The 24920-nt window shown below is 55.1% G+C and overlaps 1 protein-coding gene and 1 pseudogene across 3 annotated transcripts in view; one reads left to right on the top strand and one right to left on the bottom strand.

Annotated features, from left to right (window-relative positions):
* Positions 1-24920, bottom strand: part of LOC309974959 (methylosome protein WDR77-like) — a 462921-nt pseudogene that overhangs the window by 112584 nt on the left and 325417 nt on the right. The window lies entirely within an intron of this gene.
* On the top strand, positions 10761-20646 carry TINAGL1 (tubulointerstitial nephritis antigen like 1). 2 transcript variants are annotated; one of them, XM_082832832.1, is made up of 12 exons: positions 10761-10819; positions 11345-11656; positions 12590-12653; positions 16348-16440; positions 16658-16772; positions 18040-18163; positions 18252-18402; positions 18531-18720; positions 18831-18876; positions 19150-19273; positions 20026-20071; positions 20178-20646. In XM_082832832.1, the coding sequence occupies exons 2-12, from the start codon at positions 11353-11355 to the stop codon at positions 20316-20318; spliced, it is 1398 nt and encodes a 465-aa protein (XP_082688958.1). In that variant the 5' UTR covers positions 10761-10819; positions 11345-11352; the 3' UTR covers positions 20319-20646. The 2 variants fall into 2 exon arrangements, with proteins under 2 accessions (XP_082688958.1, XP_082688959.1); XM_082832833.1 differs by lacking the exon at positions 11345-11656 and having other exon boundaries at positions 10770-10819.

The raw sequence follows: 24920 nt of genomic DNA, 5'->3' as shown, positions 1-24920 counted from the left end.
TTGCGGAGCACAGGCTCCGGACGCACAGGCTCAGCGGCCATGGCTCACGGGCCCAGCCGCTCCGCGGCATGTGGGATCTTCCCGGACCGGGGCACGAACACGTGTCCCCTGCATCGGCAGGCGGACTCTCAATCACTGCGCCACCAGGGAAGCCCTGAAGAAATCCTCAGCCTTATTTGTAAGAAGATAACCACAGATTAAAAATACATTGAGGGCTTCCCTGGTGGCTTAAGGTTAAGAATCTGCCTGCCGATGCAGGGGACATGGGTTCGAGCCCTGGTCTGGGAAGATCCCACATGCCGCAGAGCAACTAAGCCCGTGTGCCACAACTCCTGAGTCTGCTCTCTAGAGCTCACGAGCCACAACTACTGAGCTGCGTGCCACAACTACTGAAGCCCAGGCGCCTAGAGCCCGTGCTCTAGAACAACAGAAGCCACCGCAATGAGAAGCCCACGCACCGCAACGAAGAGCAGCCTCCCTCGCCGCAACTAGAGAAAGCCCGCACAGCAACAAAGACCCAATGCAGCCAAAATAAATAGATAAGATAAAATAAATTTTAAAAAATTATTTTAAAAAAGCAATGTACTTAAAAAAAATACATTGAGATTCCATTTTCACCTATCAGATTGGCAGAAATCCAGAAGTTTGATACCGTTCTTTAGGTGACACTGTGGAAAAGCAGGCATGTTCAGCGTTGCTGGGGAAGGGGAGATCCCATGGGGGACCAGATGGCAATATCTATCCAATTTACAAATACCCCTGTGTTAGACTGGATTCTAAGGTGACCCTCCTTGGCTTTCAACTTTGTGTGATCCTTTGCACGTGGGCACAATCGGTAAAGATGATGAAAATAGGGGCTCAATGATTATGTTCCATTATATGGCAAAAGAGATTTTGCAGATGTAAATAAGGTCCCAAATCAGTGGATTTTAAGGAAGAGAGATTACCCTGAGGGGGCTGGACCTGATCAGCTGAGCCCGTTAAATACAGAGAATTTTCTCCAGCTGGTCTCAGGATAAGTCAGAGATTTGAAGCATGAGCAGGATTCATTGTGCCGTTTGGAGGAAGCCACATGGTAGAGTATGTAGGTGTCCTCCAGAAGCTGAGGGAGGCCCTCAGCTGATTGCCAGCAAGAAACCAGAGACCACAAGGAAGCCATTTCTACCAACAACGGGAGTGAGCTTGGAAATCGATTTTCCCCCTGGCACTCCAGATGAGGACTAAGCCTCACCAACACCTTGATTCCGTCCTGAGCAGAGAACCCAGCTACACCATGCAGGACTGACCTATAGACTCTCAGGGTGTTATTTTAAGCTGCTGAGTTTGTGATACTGTTATGCAGCCACAGAAAACAAACACAGTACCTTCAACCCAGCCATCCACTGCTGGGAGTTAATTCTGCGAGTATACCTTTAACATGTATTAAACAAAGTATGTACGTGATTATCTATGGCAGCATTATTGTAACACCAAAAAGAACAAGAAGAACTAGAAAGGACTCAAATGTCCAGCAATAGGGAATTGGTTAAATGAATCATTTCAATCTACAATAGAATATTAGGCAGTGATATAAAAGAACAAGAAGCTCTATTGGCTGATTAAAATCTCTAAGATGTGTGGCTAGTGGGAAAAGGTACGGCACAGTATATATAGTTTGTTATGTAAAAAGGGCGTTATGAACATTTATTCATTTTTGTACGTGCATAAAGCAACTCTGCAAGAAAACCTCAGATACTAATAAAAACTGGTGACCTGTAGGCAGTGGGGACAGGAGTCAGAATAGGGCAAATGAGGCACGTGCATCCGAGTGAGACTTTTTATTGTATGCTTTTTATACATTTTTTTGGAACAATGAGAATGTATTAATTAATGAAAAATCAAATTAAACTAATTGTTAAAAAAAAAAAAAGAGTCAATGGGGGAATTCCCTGGCTGCCCAGTGCTTAGGACTCCACACTCTCACTGCCGAGGGCCCAGGTTCAATCCCTGGTTGGGGAACTAAGATCCCACAAGATGGGTGATGCAGCCAAAAAAAATAAAAATAAAATGAGTCAATGGGGGCTTCCCTCGTGGTGCAGTGGTTGAGAGTCCGCCTGCCGATGCAGGGGACGCGGGTTCGTGTCCCGGTTCGGGAAGATCCCACATGCCGCGGAGCAGCTGGGCCTGTGAGCCATGGCCACTGAGCCTGTGAGTCCAGAGCCTGTGCTCTGCAACGGGAGAGGCCACAGCGGTGAGAGGCCCGCGTACCACAGAAAAAAAAAAAAAATGAGTCAATGGGCGCTACCTCCCTAGATTCTTTCTGGGCCTGAGCCTGCTCCCTGTTTTTCCCCCAGAAGTTGATCCTGGGGCATGGCACCCTTGACCTCTGGCATTCCATTCTCATTCTCCCTTCTGCCCTAGGGGAACTGGAGAGACGATTCAAATAGCTGTGTCTGAGCGCGTCATGTCTCTGGAACTCAGTTTTCCTGTCTGTGAAATGGGGATGATAATACCTCTGAGGACTGGTGGCAGATTAAATGAGATAATCCACGTCAAGTGACCCGCCTGTAGAAGGTGCTCCTGGCATTCGTGCTGGCTGGGATGGAAGCAAGGGCAGTCCTCGTGGAGGGAGTTTATTGAGCACATAGTAGGTGGACCACAAATGACAGTTTCCTCCATTTCCCTCTCACTCACTATGTGACCGTGGCCAACTCCTCCCTCTGTCTAGTCTCCATTCCTTCAGTTGCAAATGAGAAGTTTGGACTGAATGAGCTCTCCGTCTTGTGTATGAGTTTGGGGCCCTCGGTGACCATGGAGAGCTCTCTCTCATTTCAGATATGGGTTAGTGAGGCCCAGACGGAGCGACGACTTGTTCAATGTCACACAGCATGTCCGAGGCAGAGCCAGGACAGGGACTGAAGGCCTCTGACTCCCACCCAGGCCCTTGACCTCTCTCTGCCCAAGCTCATCTGTGCCCGAGCAGCTATGTCATCACATAGAGACTCTCCCCTGGACCTCTCCTTATCTCCCCAGCTTCTGGTTGTTACTACAGAAGGGCTGCTGCCCACCCAGCCTTGAGTTTAGAGGCTCCAGCTCCCCTGCAGGCCCTGAGCCCCAGCCAGGTGTCTCTCCCAGCCCCTCCTCAGCATCTGTCCCCTCCAGCAGGAGACACAGAGTGCCACAAATGCCCTGGAGAGAGCACCCCTGGGGAGGCATGGAGCCAGTAAAGGGCCAGGGCAGCGCCTGTGACCGCTGGAGTGAGCTGCTCCACAAAGGCCTCTAACTTTTGACCTGAGACTCCCAACCTCCTGAGGGTCTCCCGCCCCTCATCCTACTGCTCACTGAGCTACTGGCCTTGACCTCCCGAGGGTCTCCCGCCCCTCATCCTACTGCTCACTGAGCTACTGGCCTTGAGGGAGTTGCCTCCCCTCCCTGGGCCAAAGAGAGAGTGGCCTTGGGTTCTGACAACCTTCTAGATCTCCATGGACTCTGACTATACTTTTTGCCCCTGAGTTTCAGGAGATTCTTAGGGATCCTGGGTCAAGATATCCCATCTTCTGTCTAACTAACGTGAGGTTGGTTCCGAACATTTGAGGCTTGACCTAGGATAAGTAATTTGAGTGTTTCTTTCAGCAGATGTTGGTTGTGCTTCCGACAGGGAAATACGTCTTGGTCTCTCTTAGATGTGGACTTACTTCCATGGCCTCTGCCTATGCATCACTCTCACCCCTGGGAGATGTGTGGGGCTGTTTGTTACCGTCCAAACTGACACACACAGAGAACAGAGACCCTTCGCATGTGCAAACGCATGTACAGATTCTAGACCTGCTCTAATCCTATTTGACCGCCTTAATCTGGTTTTTGTAAGGTTGACCCAAGCGGTTTGAGCAGGTTTACATTAGTTTCAGCTAGGTTTTTTGTTTGTTTTTTTTTTTTTTAGTTTCAGCTAGTTTTAACTGGTTTGACTCACTGTGTGTAGGCGTAAGCACATCTGCAGCTATTTGACTATTCTGAGCTCATTTGTGGCTGTTGTGATTTGGGTTATTGTAATAATAGCAGACACTCATAGTGCACCTGTGATATGTCGGCACGGTCAGTTCCAAGGACTTTACGCTAAGTCATATAATTCTTACAACTACCCTGCAGGTGGGGACTGCTATTAGTGTCTTCATTTTACACGTGGATAAACTGAGGCACAGAGAGCTTCAGAAAACTGCCCCGGGATTCCTGGTCCCTGAAAAGTGGAGCCGGGATTTGAACCTACTCCATCTGGCTGCTAAGTCTGTGCTCTGGACCTTGATGTTAGGCTCTATCACTGCTGATGAGTCTTTGAACCACTTCTTGATAAGTCAATTCTGTCTGAGCCCGTTTGTTCTGCTTTTGCCAGTACGAGCTGCTTGGTGCTGGTTCTGTCTGCAAACAGACTTGAATTTGGCCCATTCTGATTGACCCACAGATCTCAGGCCTCACAGAGCCTAGAAAGGGAAGACCACTATATTAGTTTCTTGGGGCTGCTGGGACAAACGGCCACAGATTTGACTGCTTAAAATGGAAACGTGGGGCTTCCCTGGTGGCGCAGTGGTTGAGAGTCCACCTGCCGATGCAGGGGACACGGGTTCATGCCCCGGACCGGGAAGATCCCACATGCCGCGAAGCGGCTGGGCCCGTGAGCCGTGGCCGCTGAGCCTGCGCGTCCGGAGCCTGTGCTCCGCAACGGGAGAGGCCACCACAGTGAGAGGCCCGCGTACTGCAAAAAAAAAAAAAAGGAAATGTATTTTCTCACGGTCTGGAGGCCAGAAGTTCAAAACCAAGGTGTCAGCAGGGCCATTCTCTCTCTGGAGGCTCAAGGGGAGAATCTGCTTCTTGCCTCCTCCGGCTTTTGGTGGCTCCACGTGTTCCTTGGCTTGTGGCCGCATCACTCCAATCTCTGCATCCATGGTCACATGGCTTCCTCCTCTTCCTCTGTGTGTCTCTTATAAGGACATTTGTCAGTGGATTTAGCACACCTCCAACCGCCCCCCACCCCAGATATTCAGGATGATCTCATCTCAAGATCTTTATCTGCAAAGACTCTGTTTCCAAATAAGGTTACAGCCACAGGTTTTAGGAATTAGGACTTGGACATATCTTTTGGGGGGGCTCCATTCAACCTATTACAACCACGAGGGTCACATCACAGCATTTCCCCCTGAGAACCTAGCTCTTAAAAGTGACTCTTTCTATCAGATTGGGTTTTTACCCAACCTTTAGGGCTTTATTACTTTCTGCTTAGGGATTAAAAGGCAAAAGTGTTCAATGTGCTTGCAGCCACGGAAGAACCTCTTGTACTTTTCAAGACCCATTTATTAATATTCCTGGCCGGGAAAATCAGGAATTCCTGGAAACACCAAGCAAGGTGTGGAAATGTTTCTGTAAATAGGCACCGGAAGACAGAACCCACTTTCTAAGATGTTTGCTGATGATAACACCAAGCTTACTGTTCCCTGGGGAGCTCTCTGTAGTGAAAGTAATGCTGAATCGAAGGAGGGCAGATAATTAAGAGATGAGCGGGAGCCATTAATCCCCCCCAAAAATCTCCACACTCCTGGCCCAGGGTTGAAAGAAGCTAGTCATTTAGATAAAGATAGAGATGAAGAAATGGTGTCGTTACTCACCAAATAGACCTTGCAAGGAAGCAGCACTCGGGCCGCTTTGTACTCAACTGGCCCCAGCACCAATAAACAGAAATATAACAGAAAAAGGAAAGCTCTGTTTCTCTTTTCTGCATTTCCCCACTTGCACCCATAGCTGACGACCATGTACAGTACCGGCTGTGAGAGTCAACTTAGTCCTTGGACAGTTTTGGCATCTGCAGAGGCTTCAGGGAGTGGGCTCAAGGTCCTGCTCTGCCCCTACCAGCTGTGTGACCTTGGGCAAGCCAGAAAGTCTTTCTGAGTCTTGACTTTCCCATCTGCCCTGATTTCATAGGATTACCTGGGAAAAGGCCCACATTTAGCACTTGCCGTGTATGGCAGAAAACACACGAGCAAACAGACTGGCCGGCCAGGGTCATTCCAAATTCATGGTCAGCAACTTCGAATGGTCACTCCGCACTGCCGGAAATCCTACTCTGTTTCTTTAGTGGGCTTGACTGTGATAACTATTTCACATCTAATCCTTGATCCTCCGTCCCCTCCTCTTTTCCTGTCTCACTTTGGCTGCAACTTGCTTCCACTCCATTGGCAAAATAGAAACCATCTGAGGAGGTTCCCTCAGCTTTGCACGGCTGATTCTACAAATCCACCTCCTCTTCTGCCTCTCAGATGATTGTCCCTGCTCCTGTCAAACGCCAGCTCTCTCCTCCTGTGCTCCGGGTCCCCTCCCTCTTACTTTAGCAAGGATTTTGATCCTGGGAAATCCCCTCTCTCTGTATCATCAGTTCCTCCCCAGCTCCTTGCCATCAGCATAGAGATACGATGTTATAGTATCCATATTTGGACAAAACTCTCCCTTCACCCTCCTTATTTCCTTCCAGCCAAAGCCCCATTTCTCAGCTTCCCTTTGCATTAAAACGTTCTAAAAAGTTGCCAGTGGTTGTTCTCTCTGGTTCATCGGCTCCCATTTGCAGTCCCACCCCTGCCATTCAGCTTCCATCCTCATTCTTCCACTAAGACTGCTCCGTCAAGGCTGCCCCGAGGTCCTTGCTGCCACATCTAGTGGACACATCTCTGTCCTCGGCTTACTCGACCTTTCCGCAGCATTCCACACAGGCAGCTCCCCTCCTAGGTCTTGAAGCACTCTCTTCCCCTGGCTTCCTGACAGCTCTCTCACCTGGGCTCCCCCTTCCTCCCTGGCCAATCCTGCTCAGTCTCCTGTACCCTCTCCTCCTCTCTGCCCAGCTCCTGATATAGGAGTGTCCCCAGGCTCTGTCCTCCCGCTTTTCCAGTCTGAGCCCGAAACCAGCCTAGGTCACACAGTCTCTGTGCGTCCAGCTGGTCCCCAAGCCTGCCCAGACTCCAGGAAGGGGAACAGCAGAGAATTGGGGACCTTCCTCAACCCACCAGGTAGAAAACCGGAAGTCCTCCTCAATTCCTCCCCTCTCTCACCCATCACCTCTGACCCTCCAGCAAGTCCACAATAGGTCCCCAACAAGCCTGCTTCTCACGATCTCCACAGCCCCCAGCCTCATTCAGGCCTCAGCATCTCTAGCCTGGGTCACACCATCACCTTCTACCTGGGCCCCCTGATTCCACTCTTACACTGTAGTCATCTGTTCTCTACAGAGCAGGCAGAGTGGGTTTTTGCACGTGTGAATCAGATTATTTCACTGCCACGTTGAAATCTCTTTAGTGCTCAGAAGACAATTCAAGCTCCTAGTTACAGCCTGAGGGTCCTGCGTGATGGGCCACGCAGCCTACCTCCCAGCCTCAAGTTGCTCCTCTGCCCACCTCGTTCACTGTAGAGTGGCCACTCTGGGTTTCCTTCTGTGTCTCAAACAGACCGATTTGTGCCCGGCCTCTAGCTCATGCTGGCCCGGCTTCCTGGAACACCCTCTAGAAAGGGCTGCCTCCTTCTCATCCTTCAGCCTCAGCTCAAATGCCATCTCCTCTCTGAGACCCCCTTGACCATCACAGCACTCCAGGTTCCCACACCATGTGCACAGCTTCATAACACTCAGCATCTAGCACAGAGCCTGGCACATAGTAAATGCTCAATAAATACTTGTGGAATAAATAAGAAAAATCAAACAGGAAAGCATTCCACGGCTCAGTATAACAGACTTTCACATGGCCCCGAATCTCATCTCCCACAAGCTCCAGCACGCTACGGCAGCGCCGCATTTTGCCACACAGCCCTGCGGGCAGTGCTTTGATAACAACAGTCCAACAGGCCCCAGGAAGCCCGACATGTCACGACAGGGCCCAACACGGAAAACATTAGGCCCGGCCTGGATCTCAGACTCAGCTCCAGGTATCACTGCTCCAAGCTCTGAACGTGTCCAGCTGACCACAGGGGCCCACAAGGGACCCCCAGCCCTAGCTGTGGTGCCGACTGGGACCCAAACATCTGAGCCCCCATGCCTCAGGTGGTGGGTAGTCGGCCACAGACCTGGGTTGAGCACAGTACAATGGGTCTTTGTCTTCCCAGGAGGCCCTGCTCAGCCTCCAGAGGAGAGTGGTCCATTCTGAGCACCCAGAGCAGCTGGGGAAGGGGGAGGTGGGGGAGGGGTAGCACTGGACTCCCAGGGAGAGGAGAGGAGGCCCAGGTCTCTGTTCTGCTGTGCAACCTTAGGCATGTCACTGCCTCTTTTTAGCTTCGCCTCCCTTTTGTAGAAAGAAAAGAGCATCAAAGGGCCTCTAGGGAGCATCTGAGTACAGATGGGAAACCAAGGCCCAGAGAGAGGCAGTGTCTACCCAGGGTCACAAGTGAGGGAGGTCAGAGTCACTTCGGAGCCCCAGGCCACCTGCCTCCCAAGGAAGCCAAAGGGCTCAGAGGGTAAGGCCTGCTGCTATCTCCTCACCTGTTGCTCTGCCCTAGGCCCTTGGACAAGAATAAAGACAGAGAGTGAGTCACCAGGAAGGAGAGGGGCCATGGAAAAGGAAAGTGGGTTTCCAGCCCCTCCCCCAGAGCCCTGCCCTTTTCCTTTCCTCTTTGGCCAAGCAACCCAGTGAGTCACAAGATTCCACTGGGGCGGGCTCAGTGCCAAGCTCAGTAATGACGAGGGACCTCGGAGCCATGCTTTTGGCTCTGCTCTCTTTCCCTACTCTGTGTTCCTGTCTCCTTTGCATGGACAGACAGGCAGGCAAGGACAGGCAGATAGCTAAAACCCGTGAACAGACACGAACAGGCACCTACACAGACACACAGGCTCCTAGCAAGACAGACACCGAGTAGCTAGGCAGACACAGACAGGGACAGTCACACAGCTATACAGAGCGACACACAAGCCAACGAGCACACAAATACAGGCAAACAGCACACTGACGGGCAAGACAGACAAACCCATGACCACACAGAGGCAACATCCAGACAGATGTGCAGGCACGTAAGACAGGTAACAGAGAGAGAAGCAGACTCAGACACACTCCAGCAGAATCACCTCACAGACTCAGATCCACGTACAACACTGACGACATGGGTGGCCTGCAGGGGGTGGTTTGGGGCAAAGAACAGGCCAGATGCCCCTGGGCCAGCCCCAAGCTGCAGAACCACACTGAAACTGACTCACGAAAGTGGGTTCTCTGGGCATGAACTCTTCTGAAGGCAGCCTCCATCTCCTTCCCAATACGAGGGGCCCACCTTGCAGTAAGATGAACGGAGGTTAGACATGGAAAGGGCCTTCCCGACCAGGAGGGTGTTGAGACCTGCAGTGGGTGACTAAGGGTGATGGGGGAAAGGAGTGGAGTGGTGGTAGGTAGGGAGCCTGCATCCTGGCTGTGTGCCCTTGGGCAGCTCTGTCCTTCTCAGCCTCCAGTGTCTCATCTAGGTTCTGTCCTCCAGGGTCCCCGCAGGGAGCAGATGGCCAGCTCCTGTGAGTGTTCCCGCCAACGCTGGGGCTCCAGGACATTACTCCTCCATCCTCCGCACATGCACCCAGGGCAGGATTCCCTCGTTGACTCCCTGCCCAGTACCCCCTGGCAGGGGGTAACCCAGTCAACCCAGTCACAGATGCCCATTGTCCTGGTCCCTCCCCTCCCCCTGGGGCTGGCCAGCTGAGGATGCCCCAAGGCTGGGGGAGGGGTGCAGGGAGGTCAGAGAGAGGGCAAAGGGAATCCCCCGTACTTGAAACTTCCCTCACCTAGAGGCAGCTGTGAGGCTCAGGCCAGGGATGGGGGGATCGGTCCAGGTGGAGTCTCTTTCATCCTCCCGCTGTTAGAATCCTCTGGCCCGGACCCAAACTGTTGAAAGAGAGGGGACTGCGCGATGGGGAGGTAAGAGGTGATGGGCAGGCCTGGCGGGACAGAAGCCCCATTGTTTGGGGCCCAGGCCAGCCTGGGCAAAGGCAGGGTTTATAACCAGGGCAGGAAGGGGGGGCTCTGCAGGGGGCGCCAGCTGGCAGGGCTCTTCCTTTGGACCCTGGATGGGGGACAGGTGCCGAGCACGATGCCCCCTGGAGGGGTTGATAGAGGCAGCAGTGTTTGGCGAGGTGCCGGAACTGAGTGGGGAGGGCGGACGCAAAGAGGGGTCTCAGGGCAGGGAGGCAGCTCCCACCCCACACCCACCCCGCCCCCTCGGGAGGATGAGCAGCCCAAGGGTCCTAAATCATCCTCCTCCAGATTCCAGTCATTCCTGGGAACGGAGGCGGCTTGGGGCGGCTCCAAGCCCGGGGGGGCGGGGGGGGCCACTGTGAAGAGCGGTGTGCATGGCTGTCTTTATTACTGAGGGGTCACGGGGCGCTTAGAGATTTTTGCCGCCCACACTCTCCCCATCATTTCCCAAACTTAGGTCCCAAACTCGGAGCTCTGCTGCCCCCTATCTTCCCTTGTCCGCGCGAGCCCCTCAGCCCCACGGCGAAGCCCACTGGGCAGTTCTTTCCAGTGTCACACCACAGTTGTTTCTGCCTCGGTTGGAGTTCCGCCCCTAAGGGAACGGCTTCCACCGGAGACCCAACAAGGTCAGTCACGTGCTCACGGTCCCTCTCACTAGTCCCAATTTCGGAGTTACGGCGGGCCTATTCCAGGTGCAAAAGAGCCGGGGCCCCTCCCTCCCGCCGCCGGGGCCGGGGCGGCGCGCAGGGCGGGGCGGTACAAAAAGCGATCCCGCCCCGCGTTCCTCACTTGACTTTGAGTGTCCGGCGGTCGCAGGAGCGGGAAGGCGGAGGCGAGTAGGGCAGCCGGGCTCAGCCCACACCCCTCACCAGGTAGGGACGCTCCCCTGCTCAGAGGGGAGACGGTGTAGACAGAAGGAACAGAGAGCATGAGGGGCCAGGTGGAGGGACCAAGACAGGTGGCAGAGAGGGAGAGTGGAGGGGGGCAGAGGGTCACAGAGAGAGGGACACGTGAGGGCACAAAGTCAGGGACCCCCCTCAAGGACGGAGGCTGAGGGAAGCACAGGGATCCAGAACAGGAGGAGACCCCGGGTGCGAAGCATGGGCGTTGAGTGGGGAGCACCAAGGATGCCACCATCCCCACCTCCTGTCCTTGAAGGTGCCCCCGCAGGTCAGGGAGGGGCTCCATTTCTTGCCTAAGCCCCTTCCCCCGGTAAGCCAGGGCACGTAAACTGTGGCTCCTCGCCCCTGTCCTGCTTGGGGACACAGGAATCAGGTCCCTGCTGGAACCCCTTGGACTCACAGCCCCAGGAAGCTGGGAGATCAGTCCCTGGGGTGCCAGGGAATCTCTGTTGCCCACCACTTCTGACCCCTGAATTCTGCCCTCCCTGGGCCCAGGAGGCACCATGTGGCGATGTCCACTGGGGCTGCTGCTGCTGCTGGCTGGCGAGTTGGCCCTGGGTGCCCAGCGGGGTCGTGGGCGCCGGGAGCTAGCACCGGCTCTCCACCTGCGGGGCATCCGGGATGCGGGTGGCCGGTACTGCCAGGAGCAGGACCTGTGCTGCCGCGGCCGCGCCGATGACTGCGCCCTGCCCTACCTGGGTGCTACCTGTTACTGTGACCTCTTCTGCAACCGCACCGTCTCCGACTGCTGCCCTGACTTCTGGGACTTCTGCCTCGGCGTGCCACCCCCCTTTCCCCCCATCCAAGGTGGGCACCAGACGGCCAGGGGTGGGTCGCTTTGTCAAGCCCAAACTCAGCCAGGCTCAGGAGCAAGGCTGATGCATTGACATTTCCAGGGGGAGGCTTTGTAGAATCTGGGAAAGAGACCCTGCCCCTCTCTCTGCACTTCCAGGAAGTCCCCACTCTGGTCTAACTTGAATCTCTCCAGTAAGATGGAAAAAGAAGAGCCTCGGTCTGTGGGATTTTAAGTTGGCCCAGGAGAAGGACAGCCTCCTGCCCTTTCTCCCAGTCCTGCCTGTCTCCATATTCTGGACTTAGAAGGTGCTGGCCACACCTGCTGACTCACCCTCAAACTGATAAAGCACACAGGGGTTGGTCAGCGTCATCTTAACAATTCCTCTGCCTTTGCTCAGGATTCTCTACCCCTGAGATGGCTGGTCATACCTGGGAGGTGGGTTAAGTCTGTTCCTGCTCTCAGCTCTCACCACCATCCACTCGCCCTTATGCAAGAGGAGAGTCACTTGAATTCTTTCCCACAATTCCATGGCGCTGCGGGTGTGAGACTGCATACCTGGGTTGTCACCCCAAAGTGCTGTGTCATCTTAGGGGAGTCACTTACCTTCTCTGGGCTTTGGCTTCCCCATACCCCTCCCACTCCCCATCTCCAAACCCCTACTCATTTAAATGGCATAGGATCTAAGGAATGTTGTGGAGGGCATCCAAGAGAAGGAAGAGGGATCCGGGTCGGAGTCACTGAAGAACTTCCCAAGTAGCAGTTGGTGTGTGACGCTGTAGGAGATGTCTTAAGTTATAGCTTCGCTTTAGTTTCAGTGAGGGCGGGTGTGTGTGCGTGTGTGTGTTTGGGAGGGTTCGGGACACCTGACCTCTGAGGACCTGGCCATCTCAACCCGTTGTCTCTGGTCTTGGCTCCACGTCTCTGTCTGACTTTCCTCCCACCAGGATGCATGCACAGGGGTCGCATCTATCCAGTCCTGGGAACCTACTGGGACAACTGTAACCGCTGGTGAGTGTTGGGGGCTTGCCTTGTGGGCTTTGTGGAACAGACTTGATTCAAACCCTATCCCTGTCACTCACTTGCTGGGGGCAAGGCCTTTCCCTTTTCTGAGCCTCAGTTTCCTCATCTGTAACATGGGAATTTTTACACGGACCATGTCAACTTCTGTACCAGCATTCCAGCAGCAGTCCCCAGGAGCAGTCAACCACGTATGCCCAGCTCCAGGTGTAGCCCCTCCTGCCTGGGGCTAGGCTACCGCCCCTCCCAACCTTTCTCCCTGTCACGGGAGAGTCCAAGAAGGGGGCGCCAGGAAGGAAACCTCTGACTGCAGCATCCGTTGCCCTGGACCGGATGAGGGTCAGGGATGGCTGAGCTGGCAGCCAGCCAGACTGTAGCAGGGCCTTCCCTGGAATGTGGCCCCTCCTCCTCCCCCAACCCTCCCCACCATTCCCAGTAGGAGGATGAAGGGGTTGGGGGTGCCCCCCTACCCTAATCTGAGGCCTGAGATGGGAGGTGCGAAGCCTTGAATGCCTTAATGGAAATAATGGGGACCCTAAGACTTAGAGGAGGAGGCCCTGCACCCACTCCACCACATGCCCTGGGACTGAGAGGGCCCCAGGGAGGAGGAAACTTTTTGGAATGCATTACGCATAAGCTGTTTCCATTGCCTCACTGGTGTGAGGGGTGCCTGGGTCACAGTGAGAGTGGGGACTCGTGCATTTTAGCGTGTGTCTGGGTGACAGAGCATGTGTGTGTGTGCATGCTTTGAGCGTGTGTGACCTGTGTGTGTGTTTCAAAAGGTGGAGCATGCTTGCATGATTCTGCTGTTACTGATAGGATGCCTCTGGACATTGAGGGGTTAACACTCTCTCTCGGTCCCTTCCCTAGGGCCTGGCCACCCAGGCCCCCTCTGGAATGCTGGGACCTGCTGCCACCAGTCCTGCCTAGACCTGCTTGGACAGCCCTGGGGGGCAAAGAGGGAGGTGGCAGGAAAGGACTGACCAAGCCACTGCCCTCCCAGGCCAGTTCTGGCTGCGTTCCCTGCACTTGACACCTGAGGGAGGGTGTGGGCCAGTGTCTGTGGGCCTCCCAGGCTCTGTGAGCCCTCGAGGATGCTTTCGAGAGTCAGAGGGGGAAGGGAAGGACGAAAGCCTCCCTGAAAGTGCCCCCGCAGCTCCTGGGGCTGGAGATCCCAGCCATACTGGGTCCTCGTCCCCTTGAGGCTCCTTAAAAGGCAACAAGGGAGGCGGGAGCCTTGGGCGGGCTTGAAAGGATGCAGTTTAGCATCTTGTCATAGCAGAGTTAGGAGCTTGTAAAAGCACTATAGAACTCATAGAATCCAACTGTTCAGTCGACACCTGTTAGAGACCTACTATGTGCCAGGTGCTGTGCTGGGCCGAGGAGATGCAGCCAGAATGCGGCAGACAGTCCTCGTCCCTGCACTGGTGCCTCTAGTCTAATGGTGACACAAATAATAAACCTGTCATTACAACCCTACAGGTGTGATGGGGGGAAAAGAGGTTATTGGGGGACCCTAGTTTAGAGTGGGGTGGGGGCGAGGGAAGGCTACTCAGGAAGGGATATTTATGCAGATACCAGGGAGATGAGAGCATGAGTGGCCCAGGCCCAGAAGGAGGGAACATGGGGGGAAATGGCTTGTGGAACGGCCAGGAGGTGGGACCGAGCTCATTGCAGCTGGAGCTGTGAAATGGGGAGAGAGGCCCCGAGGAGGGGCAGGCCGCGTCCCGTGGGTCTCATGAGCTGTGCCAAGGATTTTGCATTTTGCTCTAAGTGTCGTGCATAGCTACTTGGGGAGCACACAGTCTGATCTGTGTTGTTCAAAGATCTCTCTGGCTTTAAGAGAGGGATGTGTGTATTGGGCGGAGGGAATCACAATGAAGCAGGGAGCCTGGTTAGGAAGCCACTGCTGGGGTGGGGGCGGGGTCCAGGTGAGAGGGGATAAGGGGCCAGAGTAGGGTGGTGGTGGGGGAGGGGTGAGAGGCAGGTGGATTCGGAGTCTTTCATGACCGGCTCATAAGGCAGGCTGGTGGTAGGTGGGTCTGGGTGAGGGGCAGGCGGTAGGGGAGACACCACGGACCACATGGAGTTCTGGCTTGAACAGTTGGGTAGGTAAGGTGCCGTTTTCTGAGTTGAGGATGTTAAGGGAGGAACAGGTTTGGGGGAAGATAGTTTGGCCATTCTGAGATGCCTTTCACACACCCAGAGGAGCTGTCAGGAGGCCAGCTGGATATGAGTCTGAAACTCAAGGGGGTGGGGAGTTGGGGTTCCTGTAATGAGAACAATCACGGAAGATAACAGTTCTTGAGCACATCACATGGTCCAGGCCCTGGGCTGAGTACTTTGCAAGCTTGCCTTTTAATCCCTGGAAGGTGGTACTATTATTATCCTCATTTTACAGACAACATTGAGGGAGAGTTTAAAATAACTTACCTAAGGTCACATGACTAGTCAGCTAGACTCTGAGCCCTGGATTCAATTCAGAATCCATGCTCTTAATCACTTCACTGTACTGCCCCATTCATTCATTCGTTCATTCCACAAATACCTATTGGGTGGCTACTATGTGCTAGGTTTTGTTTTTAGGCACTGAAGGTATCAAACAGTACCTGCCCTCAAGGACCTTAGATTCTGTGAAGAAACAGGTATAGACAATATAAATAACTGAAGATATAATACGTCAGATAGTGATGACAGGCTGAGGAGAAAAGAAAGCAGGGAAGCAGGGTAGGAAGGGTGGAGGATGCTGAGTTAGGGTGGCCAGGGCAGGCCGCCCTGAGAAGGTGACATTTGAATAAGGACTTAGAAGAAGTGAGAGGGGCCATGAGGATGTTGGAGGAAGAACCGTGCAAAGGCCCGGGGGCAGGAACACGGCTGGTGTCAACAGTCAGGACCAGCCTGGCTGGGACCTCAGGAATCAGGACGGGGACGAGGGGGTCAGAGAGGGGACAGGAGGACAGATCGTGTGGGGCCTTGTTGGCGCTGGAAGGACTTTGGCTCTTATTCTTGATGTGAAGCCAGTGGCAGGTTTTGGGCAGGGGAATGGCATGATATGATTTGGGTTTAACAGGATCGCTTGGGCAGCTGTGTTAAAAATATACCGAAGCGGGGGAGGGGGGCACAAGGCAGAATCGAGGAGAACAGTGAGGAGGCTACAGCAGAATCCAACTGAAAGGTGATTGGACCATGGTGGCTACGGAAAAGAATGAGACATGGTTTGGATTCTGGATGTGTTTTTAAGGTAGAGTCAACACGATTTGCCAATGAATCGGGTTAGCAAGTGAGAGAGGGTCCAGGGTGCCTCCCAGGCTTTGGCCTGCACTCCAGGAGAGGACGGAGTGCCATTTTCGAGGACTGTGGCAGGCGCAGGCCTGGGGGTAGGGGGAGAACAGGAATTTGGTTTGGGATGTGGTGAGTGTGACCTGTTAGACACCCAGGAGGTGATGTGGTGTAGCAGTAAGATCCTTGAATCTGGAGTTTAGGGAGAGATATGAGAAGCAGATATAAACTTGGGAATCATAAATTTGAAATTGACATTTAAAGCCACCAGGCTGGATGGGATCATCTGGCGGTCCTCTCATAGGTGCTGATGCAGAATTTCAGGCCCATGTTGACCTCTGAGGCCTCCTCCCTTCCAAGGATGCCCAGCACCACCTCACCTCTTCCTTTCCTCCTGTTCTTCCAGCACCTGCCAGGAGAAAGGGCAGTGGGAGTGTGACCAGGAGCCATGCCTGGTGGACGAAAACATGATCAAGGCCATCAACCAAGGCAACTATGGGTGAGAGGCCCTAAAAATGCCCCGAGTGGGCACACATGCACGTGCACACACATAGACACTTATGTTCTGCCCGAGATGCATGTCCTGCCAGGCACACCCACACTCAGATCTTATTCATGTGTACATTTAGCTGGTAGGCATCTCTCCTACCCACGTGCGCATACCTCCAGGACCCCCAGCCTTGGCCGGTCTGTGACCTCCATCCCCTCTCTTTCAGGTGGCGGGCTGGGAACCACAGTGCCTTCTGGGGCATGACCCTGGACGAGGGCATTCGCTACCGCCTGGGCACCATCCGCCCGTCTTCCTCCGTCACCAATATGAATGAGATTCATGTAAGTCCATCCCTGCCCACAATCCTGCCATCTCCTCTTGGCCTACCACCCCAGGGACCCTGGCACCCTGTGCCCTGCTTCTCCAAGGGCCTAGGCCTGTCCCCCACCAGTAGGCTGTGTGTCCCTGGACAAGGGACTCCCCTTCTCTGGGCCTTAGGTTTCTGCCTATAGCAAGATATGCTGCACTGCAAGAACTGATGCTCAGATTCTGAGTTTTGTGGTCCCAGCATCTGACCCTCCCTAGCTTCTCTGGCCTCTCCGGCTTGGGAAAAATGTCATTGGTCCCAGTATGGCTGGGTTAGGGCCCTAAGGGCCAGGAGGTCACCTTGGTATTTTGGGAAGGGAGGGGCAGACACTCCTCCAGCTATGGCCAGAGAGCAGCAATTCTCGGAAACGCCAGGGAGGAGGGGATTTCACCCTTCCCACCAGTGGGACCCTCCAGAGGGAGAAATGAGAACCAGACCCAGAACAGTCAAAGGGCGAGGAAGGGGGCTTGAGCGGGACACATGCCGGAGGCTCCTTCCATCAGTGGCCGGCAGGGAGGAGGCAGTGACTGGCCAGAGCGGCCCTCCCTGAAGAGGGAGCTCAGCTCAAGGCTGAGGTGACCAGACCCTGCCCCTGCCCTTACTCCCCTGGGCCTCCGGCTATTTTCTGCCTCCTGCTGTTTGCCTTGGCAGCCTGCCCAGTCACGGGACCTTACTGCTTCTTCCCTCCCCTGCCCTTTGGGGCCTGAAGCCCAAGGTCCTGGTGGGAAGAAGGATGTAGCAGATCAGAAGGTACAGAGGAGGAAAGAGGCGGGGGTTGAGGATGGAAAGTGGCCCGACCGCTTCCCTATTCCTGGCTTCAATTGCCTCACCTGTAAAACAGGACTAGTCACCCCCCACCTGACACTAGAGAGGCACTAAATGGTGCCTGGGTCTTCCTCTGGGTCACCGTGGAGGTTGCTGGACTCTCTCAGCAACAGAGGGCTCAAGATTAAACTGCAGAAGGCCCTGGACTTTTTTTTTTAACATCTTTATTGGAGTATAATTGTTTTACAGCGGTGTGTTAGTTTCTGCTGTATAACAAAGTGAGTCAGCTATGCATATACATACATCCCCATATCTCTTCCCCCTTGCGTCTCCCTCCCACCCTCCCTATCCCACCCCTTTAGGTGGTCACAAAGCACCGAGGCCCTGGACTCTTGGGAGACCTCCAATGCCTAGGGCCCCTGAGGGGAAGTCTGGGGCAGAGGCAGGAGGCAGACAGAGTGACCTTTTCCTTGCAGACAGTGCTGGGCCCAGGGGAGGTGCTGCCCAGAGCCTTCGAGGCCTCTGAGAAGTGGCCCAACCTGATCCACGACCCTCTTGACCAGGGCAACTGTGCAGGCTCCTGGGCCTTCTCCACGGCAGGTATGTTCAAGAGCAGGGGCTGGCCAGGTGGGAAAGGAGGGCAAAGGCCTGAGCCCCCTGACAGCCCCTCTACCTCCCCTCCCACCAGCCGTGGCATCTGATCGAGTCTCAATCCATTCTCTGGGGCACATGACACCTGTCCTGTCACCCCAGAACCTGCTGTCTTGTGACACGCACAACCAGCAGGGTTGCCGCGGTGGGCGACTTGACGGTGCCTGGTGGTTCCTGCGCCGTCGAGGGTGAGCAGCAAGGGGGTAGGGAAGAGGGCATGAGGCGGGGGTCTTAGGAAGGGAAAGCCTGCAGGAAGGGCCTGGGCCAGGCTGCCCCATGCCCACTCTGTCCCCGCTCCCTCCTGCTGCCCCTGCAGGGTTGTGTCTGACCACTGCTACCCGTTCTCGGGCCATGGGTGGGACGAGGCTGGCTCCGCACCCCGCTGCATGATGCACAGTCGGGCCATGGGTCGGGGCAAACGGCAGGCCACCGCCCGCTGCCCCAATAGCTATGTCCATGCCAATGACATCTACCAGGTCACTCCTGCCTACCGCCTCGGCTCCAACGTAAGTCTGCACTTGGGTGAGGGGGCAAAGGCAGGAGAGCTGGAAGGTTGGCCAAAGGCTTGAGCCTCGCGCCTGATGGATACTCTCCTCCCCACCCCCTCACCCTCCAGGAGAAGGAGATCATGAAGGAGCTGATGGAGAATGGCCCTGTCCAAGGTAAATGCCCGTCATCCTGCCCCCTGATTCCAGAAGCTTGTGCCTGCTTGACACTGGCCACAGAGGCACAGGTGGTCCGTACAGCATTGAGCAGCAAGTCCATTGGGGCCAGGAGTGGGAAAAACCATGTCCCTTCCCCAGGAGCAGCGCCTGGAGGGGGCACTTAGAGTCTTGGTACCAGAGGCCCCGGGGCCTGGGCATGCATCTCCAGGCTTGGGTATCAGTGCCTGTGCTGATGGGCTGAGCCAGCCCCATTTTGGCCTCTGCCCACAGCCCTCATGGAGGTGCATGAGGACTTCTTCCTGTACCGGAGCGGCATCTACAGCCATACACCCGTGAGCCTTGGGAGGCCGGAGCAATACCGCCATCATGGGACCCATTCGGTCAAGATCACAGGGTGAGGGGCTTGGTAGGCAGGGGGCTTGGGGGCAGCAGGGCTTGCACTGGGGCCTCTGAGTCTGCCTTGAGTCCTTACCACCTCTCTGCAAAGCTCCATTTCATAGGGGAGGAAACCGAGACTCAAAAAGAGGAGGTACTTGCCCTGGGTCATACCGACAGTTAGGGGCCTTTTAAGGTGTTCTAGAACTCTTCCTTCCTTACACACTGGGAAGACTAACTCCAAATGAAATACAAGGATTCAAGAGTTGCTCAACCTCTCCCCAGCTCAGCACCTGTCCCAGCTCTGCCTGACTCACTCCCCCAGCCCTCAGTTTCCCCAGCTGATATAAGAGGCAATGCTAGAGTCACTGATTTCAATAGTCCGACCAATGAAATGTACTTTGCACATACACACCGCCCCCTGCCCCCCATCCCCCACCAGGTGAGGAGGGAGGGCAGGCAGATGTATGAGGTCCCAGAGAACTGGTCGCTGGGATGTGGATCCCTGGAGGGTGGAGGCCCAGTTTCCCTCCTTTTCTGCTTCCCCCTCCAGCTGTCCCTTTGGGACCGTCCCCACACCGGGCACAGGTGCACAGAATTAGAGATGTGGAGACTGAGGGAGGTGCAGAGAGGGACAGAGAGCTGCGCAAGTCCTGAGGGTGCACCCAAGTCGCCAATGGCAACAGGGGCCTGGGCAGGGAAGGCCGCGGGGGCGGGAGCTCCTGAAAGCAGGTGAATCAGCGCCCTTCCCCCTCCGGCTCTGCCCCGCAGGTGGGGGGAGGAGACGCTGCCCGACGGAAGGACGCTCAAGTACTGGGTGAGTCCCTGCGCCGCGTGCCCTGCGGCCGCTGTCACCTTCCCCCGGCCTCCTGTCCTCTTCCCCCACTCCAATTCCCCTCCTCACGGCTCCTTCTCATTCCCAGACGGCGGCCAACTCGTGGGGCCCAGCCTGGGGAGAGAGGGGCCACTTCCGCATCGTGCGCGGCGCCAACGAGTGCGACATCGAGAGCTTCGTGCTGGGCGTCTGGGGCCGCGTGGGAATGGAGGACATGGGTCACCACTGAGGCCGCGGGCACCACGCCGGGAAGAGCCCTCTGTGGGGCAGCAGCCCCCGCCCGCCCGCCCGACGGAGCTCCGGGCCCCAGGGGCCTAATCCTCGCGCGCGAGGGTTCCGCTGACGCAGCGCCCGACTAGCGAGCCTCGGACAGGCGAGGCTGGCGGGGCCCCCAGACCTCCCAGCGGGGGCCGGGTAGGGCCTGGCCGGGAAGGAGCAAGACCACCGAAGCTAGGACACCCGCTTCTCCGGCCCCACCACTCCACCCCACCCTTGTACTCCTATTTCTCAAAGATATTTATTTTTCTTTTCACTGTTTTAAAATAAAAACAAAGTATTGATAACTATGTATCTTGGACTTCTGGACGTGGAGAGCCAGGCCAGAGTTTGGGTGGCATATGGTTAGACAGCAGAAAGGACTGCCTAAGGCCATGCTGGTTGGCGGGGGTGGGGGGTGGGGTGGACCAGAAATCTTAGCCTCAGTTCAGCCCTAATTGTCAGTGGCCCTGGACACTGACCCACTTGGAGGTGGGGCATGGATGGCATGGCTTTTGGCCCCTAGAGAGTCGTGGGCCCGTGGGAACCACTTCTCAGACGCTGAGTCAGCGCCGCCTGAGGCGGGGGAATCCAACCCACCAATCAGCAGAACTGGTGCCAGTGCCCAGCAGGCAAGGGGGGCACAGCCCCACAGAAGCTGGAGCCTCTGTCTCTGCAGATCAGCCTCTCCAAGCCACCCAGGCAAAGGGGACCCCCCCTGCTTCCCCTACCCCTAGGCCAGGCTGGGCCTGCCTCTCTGAGCCCTCTCCCTCCCCCACCTCCCCATGCTCCCAGTGCCTGGAGAATTAAGTCCAGGCCTCGGCCTGGCATTCAAGGCCATCAGGACCCACCCCACCAGCCTCCTCACCAGCTTCTTCACCCAGTGCCCAGGCGACTCCAGAGTCCTCACTGCTCGCTAATGTCCAGTACACACGCAGACCACTGGGCATTTGCACATGCCGCTCTCAGTCCAGATGCCCTTCCGTTCCACCCCCTCCCCTGTCCCACTGCTGTTTCAAAGCCAACTCCAGGGTTTCTTCAATCAGACAGTACTGGTGGAGAGTAACTGATGTGCCAGGTGCCGTGCAAGGGACCCATGAGTCCCCAAACCACCGCAACCCAACTTAGCATGGCTTAGACACCCCCTCCCTGAGCTCATCTGCATCTTGCCCTTTCACCAGTATTTCACGTATCCTTCTTATGCTGGAAGTTCCTTGAGGGCAGCGACTGGGTCTGGTTCATTGATGAGTCCTGGTACCCACACCTGTACACTGGATAAGGTGGTGGTACAGTTTGTGGAATGGTTGAATGAATATAACCCATTCTTTCCCCCCATTCCCTTCTCGACTCCCTCCTCAGCCCACCCCTCTAGGCACCGAGGTCAGTGTGAAGCCCTGCCTCTCCAGGAGCTCAGCAAGGCTGTGCCTGGTGATGGGGCCTCCCATGGCAGGAATCCTCCTTGCCCCCAGCCCCAGCTGAACAGGAAGGCAGGGGAGCCAGAGTCGCTGAGCAGAGGCAGCAGGGAGGTCTGTCCCCTGGCAGGCAGCCCCTCAGGGCCAGTCTTGTCGCCCGGGCTGCTTGGGCATCACCTGAAAGGAATGCGGGGTGACCGATAAGCCGCTGCCTTTGTTTCATTTCCTGTTTGCTAGGACGTCCCGAGCCGGCTCCCCTGGCTGGCCCGCCTGTCCCCAAGGAGCCAAGCCTGGCCCGGGGCCCTGGGGACAACGAAGGGAGGGGAGTCCTGAGCAGGGGTGACGGGGGCTGCCCAATTACTACCCCTTCTGCGGCTTTGGCTGCCAGACGCGCCCACTGTTCCCATCCCGCTGGAAAAACCCCGGTCCAGGGGCGCGGCTGGAATTTTCTACAAGGACCTTTGGCGGAAGCAATGGGGGTTGGGAAAGGGAGGGGAACAGGGGCGCGGCTGGGTCTCCAGGCTCTTAGCTCTGCCAGCCCTGCTGGGAGGCCTGACCCTATGGACCCAAGTGGGGTCGGCCCAGCTCTGTCCCTGTGCCAGGGGCCGCAGGCCCGCAAGGTCCGCCGTGGAGTGGGAGAGCGTGTGAATGGGGCTGGGGAGGGCTTAGCGGGTGCCTCGTCAGCCACCCCTGGTTCTCTCAATGAGAACCAACACTCAATAAACATGTTGTTGTAAAGGGAGAGGCAAACCAAGGACCTCCAACCACATTACTGCCCTTGAGTGGGTCCAGAAAGAAATCCTGACACCCCAGCACCCTGCTGTGTGTCCTGAGGCCAGTCCCTTGCTCTCTCAGAGCCAAGGGCATCCTTAGACAAACCTGAGTTTGAACGCCTACTCTGCTTGTTCCGCACTGGCTATGAAATCTTGACCTCTCAGAGCCTCTGTTTTTCTATCTTTAATGGGGATAATAATACCTCCTGGAGTTATTGGGAGGATTAAAAGAGACGAAGCATGCTAAGCGTTAGCACCACGCTTGGAGCTTATTAACGGCTCAATAAATGGTAACAGCTCCAGTCTTCTAAAGGTGGGGGTGGACTTGATAATGTAAATGTTTTTCATAATGAGCTAAGCATTTATTTAGTGCTTAACCACAGCCTCTGGCAACACGTTGTTCTGAGTGCTTTACATATATTATCTCATTTAATACTAAAAATAAGCCCCTATTTCCTTATTTTGCAGATAAGGAACAGAAGCATAGAAGAATCTGAACGTTGGTTGAGGCAGGATTAAACCCAGGCTGTCTGACTTCTCATACCCATCAGCTTTGTACTAATAGTGGTTGTTTCATCCAATGTCTTTTTCCAAGTCCTTTCCCTGTTTGACAAACTCTTATTCATCCTTCAAACCCCAGCTCAAATGTCTCTCCTCTGGAAAGCCTTTCCTGGTGTCCACCTTCTAGACCTCCAGGGACTCCAGCATACATCCCTGGCACAGACAATTTTTCCTCCCACAAAAGGTTGGGACAGGAGTTTTTTTCTTACTCTTGTCCTTTCTTATGCACCAAATGTTCTGCTTGGGCATTCATTCTGGTGTCCCATGGAGCTCTGCAGGGTCCCGAGGCACCTGACTTTCGTTTCCCCGAGAAGTGCTGAGTTACATCACTTCGCTAGTGCTGATACTTCACATCTTCCCGGCATCTTGCCAAACCCCATCCTTGCCAGGTGCCCATTAAGGGAAAGGAATCCGTGCTTACTGAGTCTGCAGTGGGCCAGGCCTTGGGCTGAGCGCTTCACACACTTTAGCTCATTTGATCCTACAGACAGCCCTGTGAAAAAGTGTATCTTTAGAAACCAATGCCAACAAGTGTGGTGACCCTGGGTATCTAAGGGAGGGGTGAACTTCCAGATTGTGAGCAGGGCTAGTGGACCCAGGCACAGCCAGAACTAGGGATCCAAACCCTGCCAGGACTCACTCACATACTCTGTCTCTCTCTCCCCTGCCTCTCCCTCTGTAGACTAACTCTGCCATGAGGTAGGACATTTGACCAATGACAACTCCTGAGCCTCTCACATTTTCACAGCCATCTTCTCAGTTTTGACTCAAAACAGAACAGAACAGGGAAGGCTTCCAATTGGCCCAGCTCTAATCAGGTGTCCACCTGTGGGCCAACCATCTATAGCCAAGGGACAGGATCATAGATGCCATGACTGCCCTGGCTGAACCAGTGTTTGGAGGAGAAGATCCTAAAGGGGAAGACGGCTGTTCCAGGGGAAAGGAGGGATGCTGACCAGATGATGGAAACAGTCCGTATAGCTAGGGACTACTGTTACCACCATTGGACAGATAAGGAGATAGAGGCTCAGGGAAGCATGGGATTGGTCAGGTCACTTAGCTGATAAGTGGTGCAGCTGGATACAGCCCACACTGCCTACCACTGAATTTGTAGATCAACCCAGAAAGATGACTTTGTGGGTCAGAGAATGAGATGTTCCTCCCCCAGCTTCTCCCTGATGACTCATTCCTGAAGGCTGGGAGATAACTCTTCTAGAATCCCACCCATTTTGTGAAAATTCTGTGGCTCTGACACTAACACCCGAGACAGTCTTCCCAAAGTAAAGCAAAGCTGAGTCTGAGCAGGTCTTCCAGGAGAGCATCCTGCTTCCTGCTCCAAGGGGAATAGCACGGTCCCCACCGTGGGATGTGATGAGATGCTTTAACAGGAGCTGTTTGTTTTGAGGGCAGAGGTATGAGGGAATGAATGGGTGCACACAGGCAGGGCCCAGAAGCACGGTCAACGTTGGCAGCAGCGCCCCCTGCTGGCTGAATCTGCACCGCACCCACCACAGCCCAGAGAAGCGAAGAGCAGGGACCTGGGAGACACCTGGAACTGAGCAGCTACCCGCATGCACATTTCACAGACTCCCTGGGTGAGTCCTCATAACTGCTCCATGAAACCTGGAGACCGGCCCAAGGAGACAAACAGAAAGGGGCAGAACTGGGAATGCATCTCATTCTGTTGGACTCCAGGGCCCCTCCACTCTGCACCTCTCACCCAGATGTTGTGCCCCAGCCTGGCCAGGAGAGGGCTTTGAGGTTCCTGTGGCTCTGTCACCTGTGGCTCTGTCCTCCACTCAGGCTCCCCTGTCTCCCCCCAGCACATAC

Source organism: Leucopleurus acutus (assembly GCF_964270905.1).
Source record: "Leucopleurus acutus genome assembly, chromosome: 2".
In the NCBI taxonomy this organism is placed as follows: Eukaryota; Metazoa; Chordata; class Mammalia; order Artiodactyla; family Delphinidae; genus Leucopleurus; species Leucopleurus acutus.
This window is presented reverse-complemented; position numbering and strand designations above follow the sequence as displayed.

Excerpts from the sequence above, each read along its gene's own strand:
- TINAGL1 (XM_082832832.1), top strand. The coding sequence starts at position 11,353 with ATGTGGCGATGTCCACTGGGGCTGCTGCTGCTGCTGGCTGGCGAGTTG. Across the intron at positions 16,773-18,039 it reads CCAATATGAATGAGATTCAT|ACAGTGCTGGGCCCAGGGGA; the intron begins GTAAGTCCATCC and ends TTTTCCTTGCAG. Across the intron at positions 18,721-18,830 it reads CCTACCGCCTCGGCTCCAAC|GAGAAGGAGATCATGAAGGA; the intron begins GTAAGTCTGCAC and ends CTCACCCTCCAG.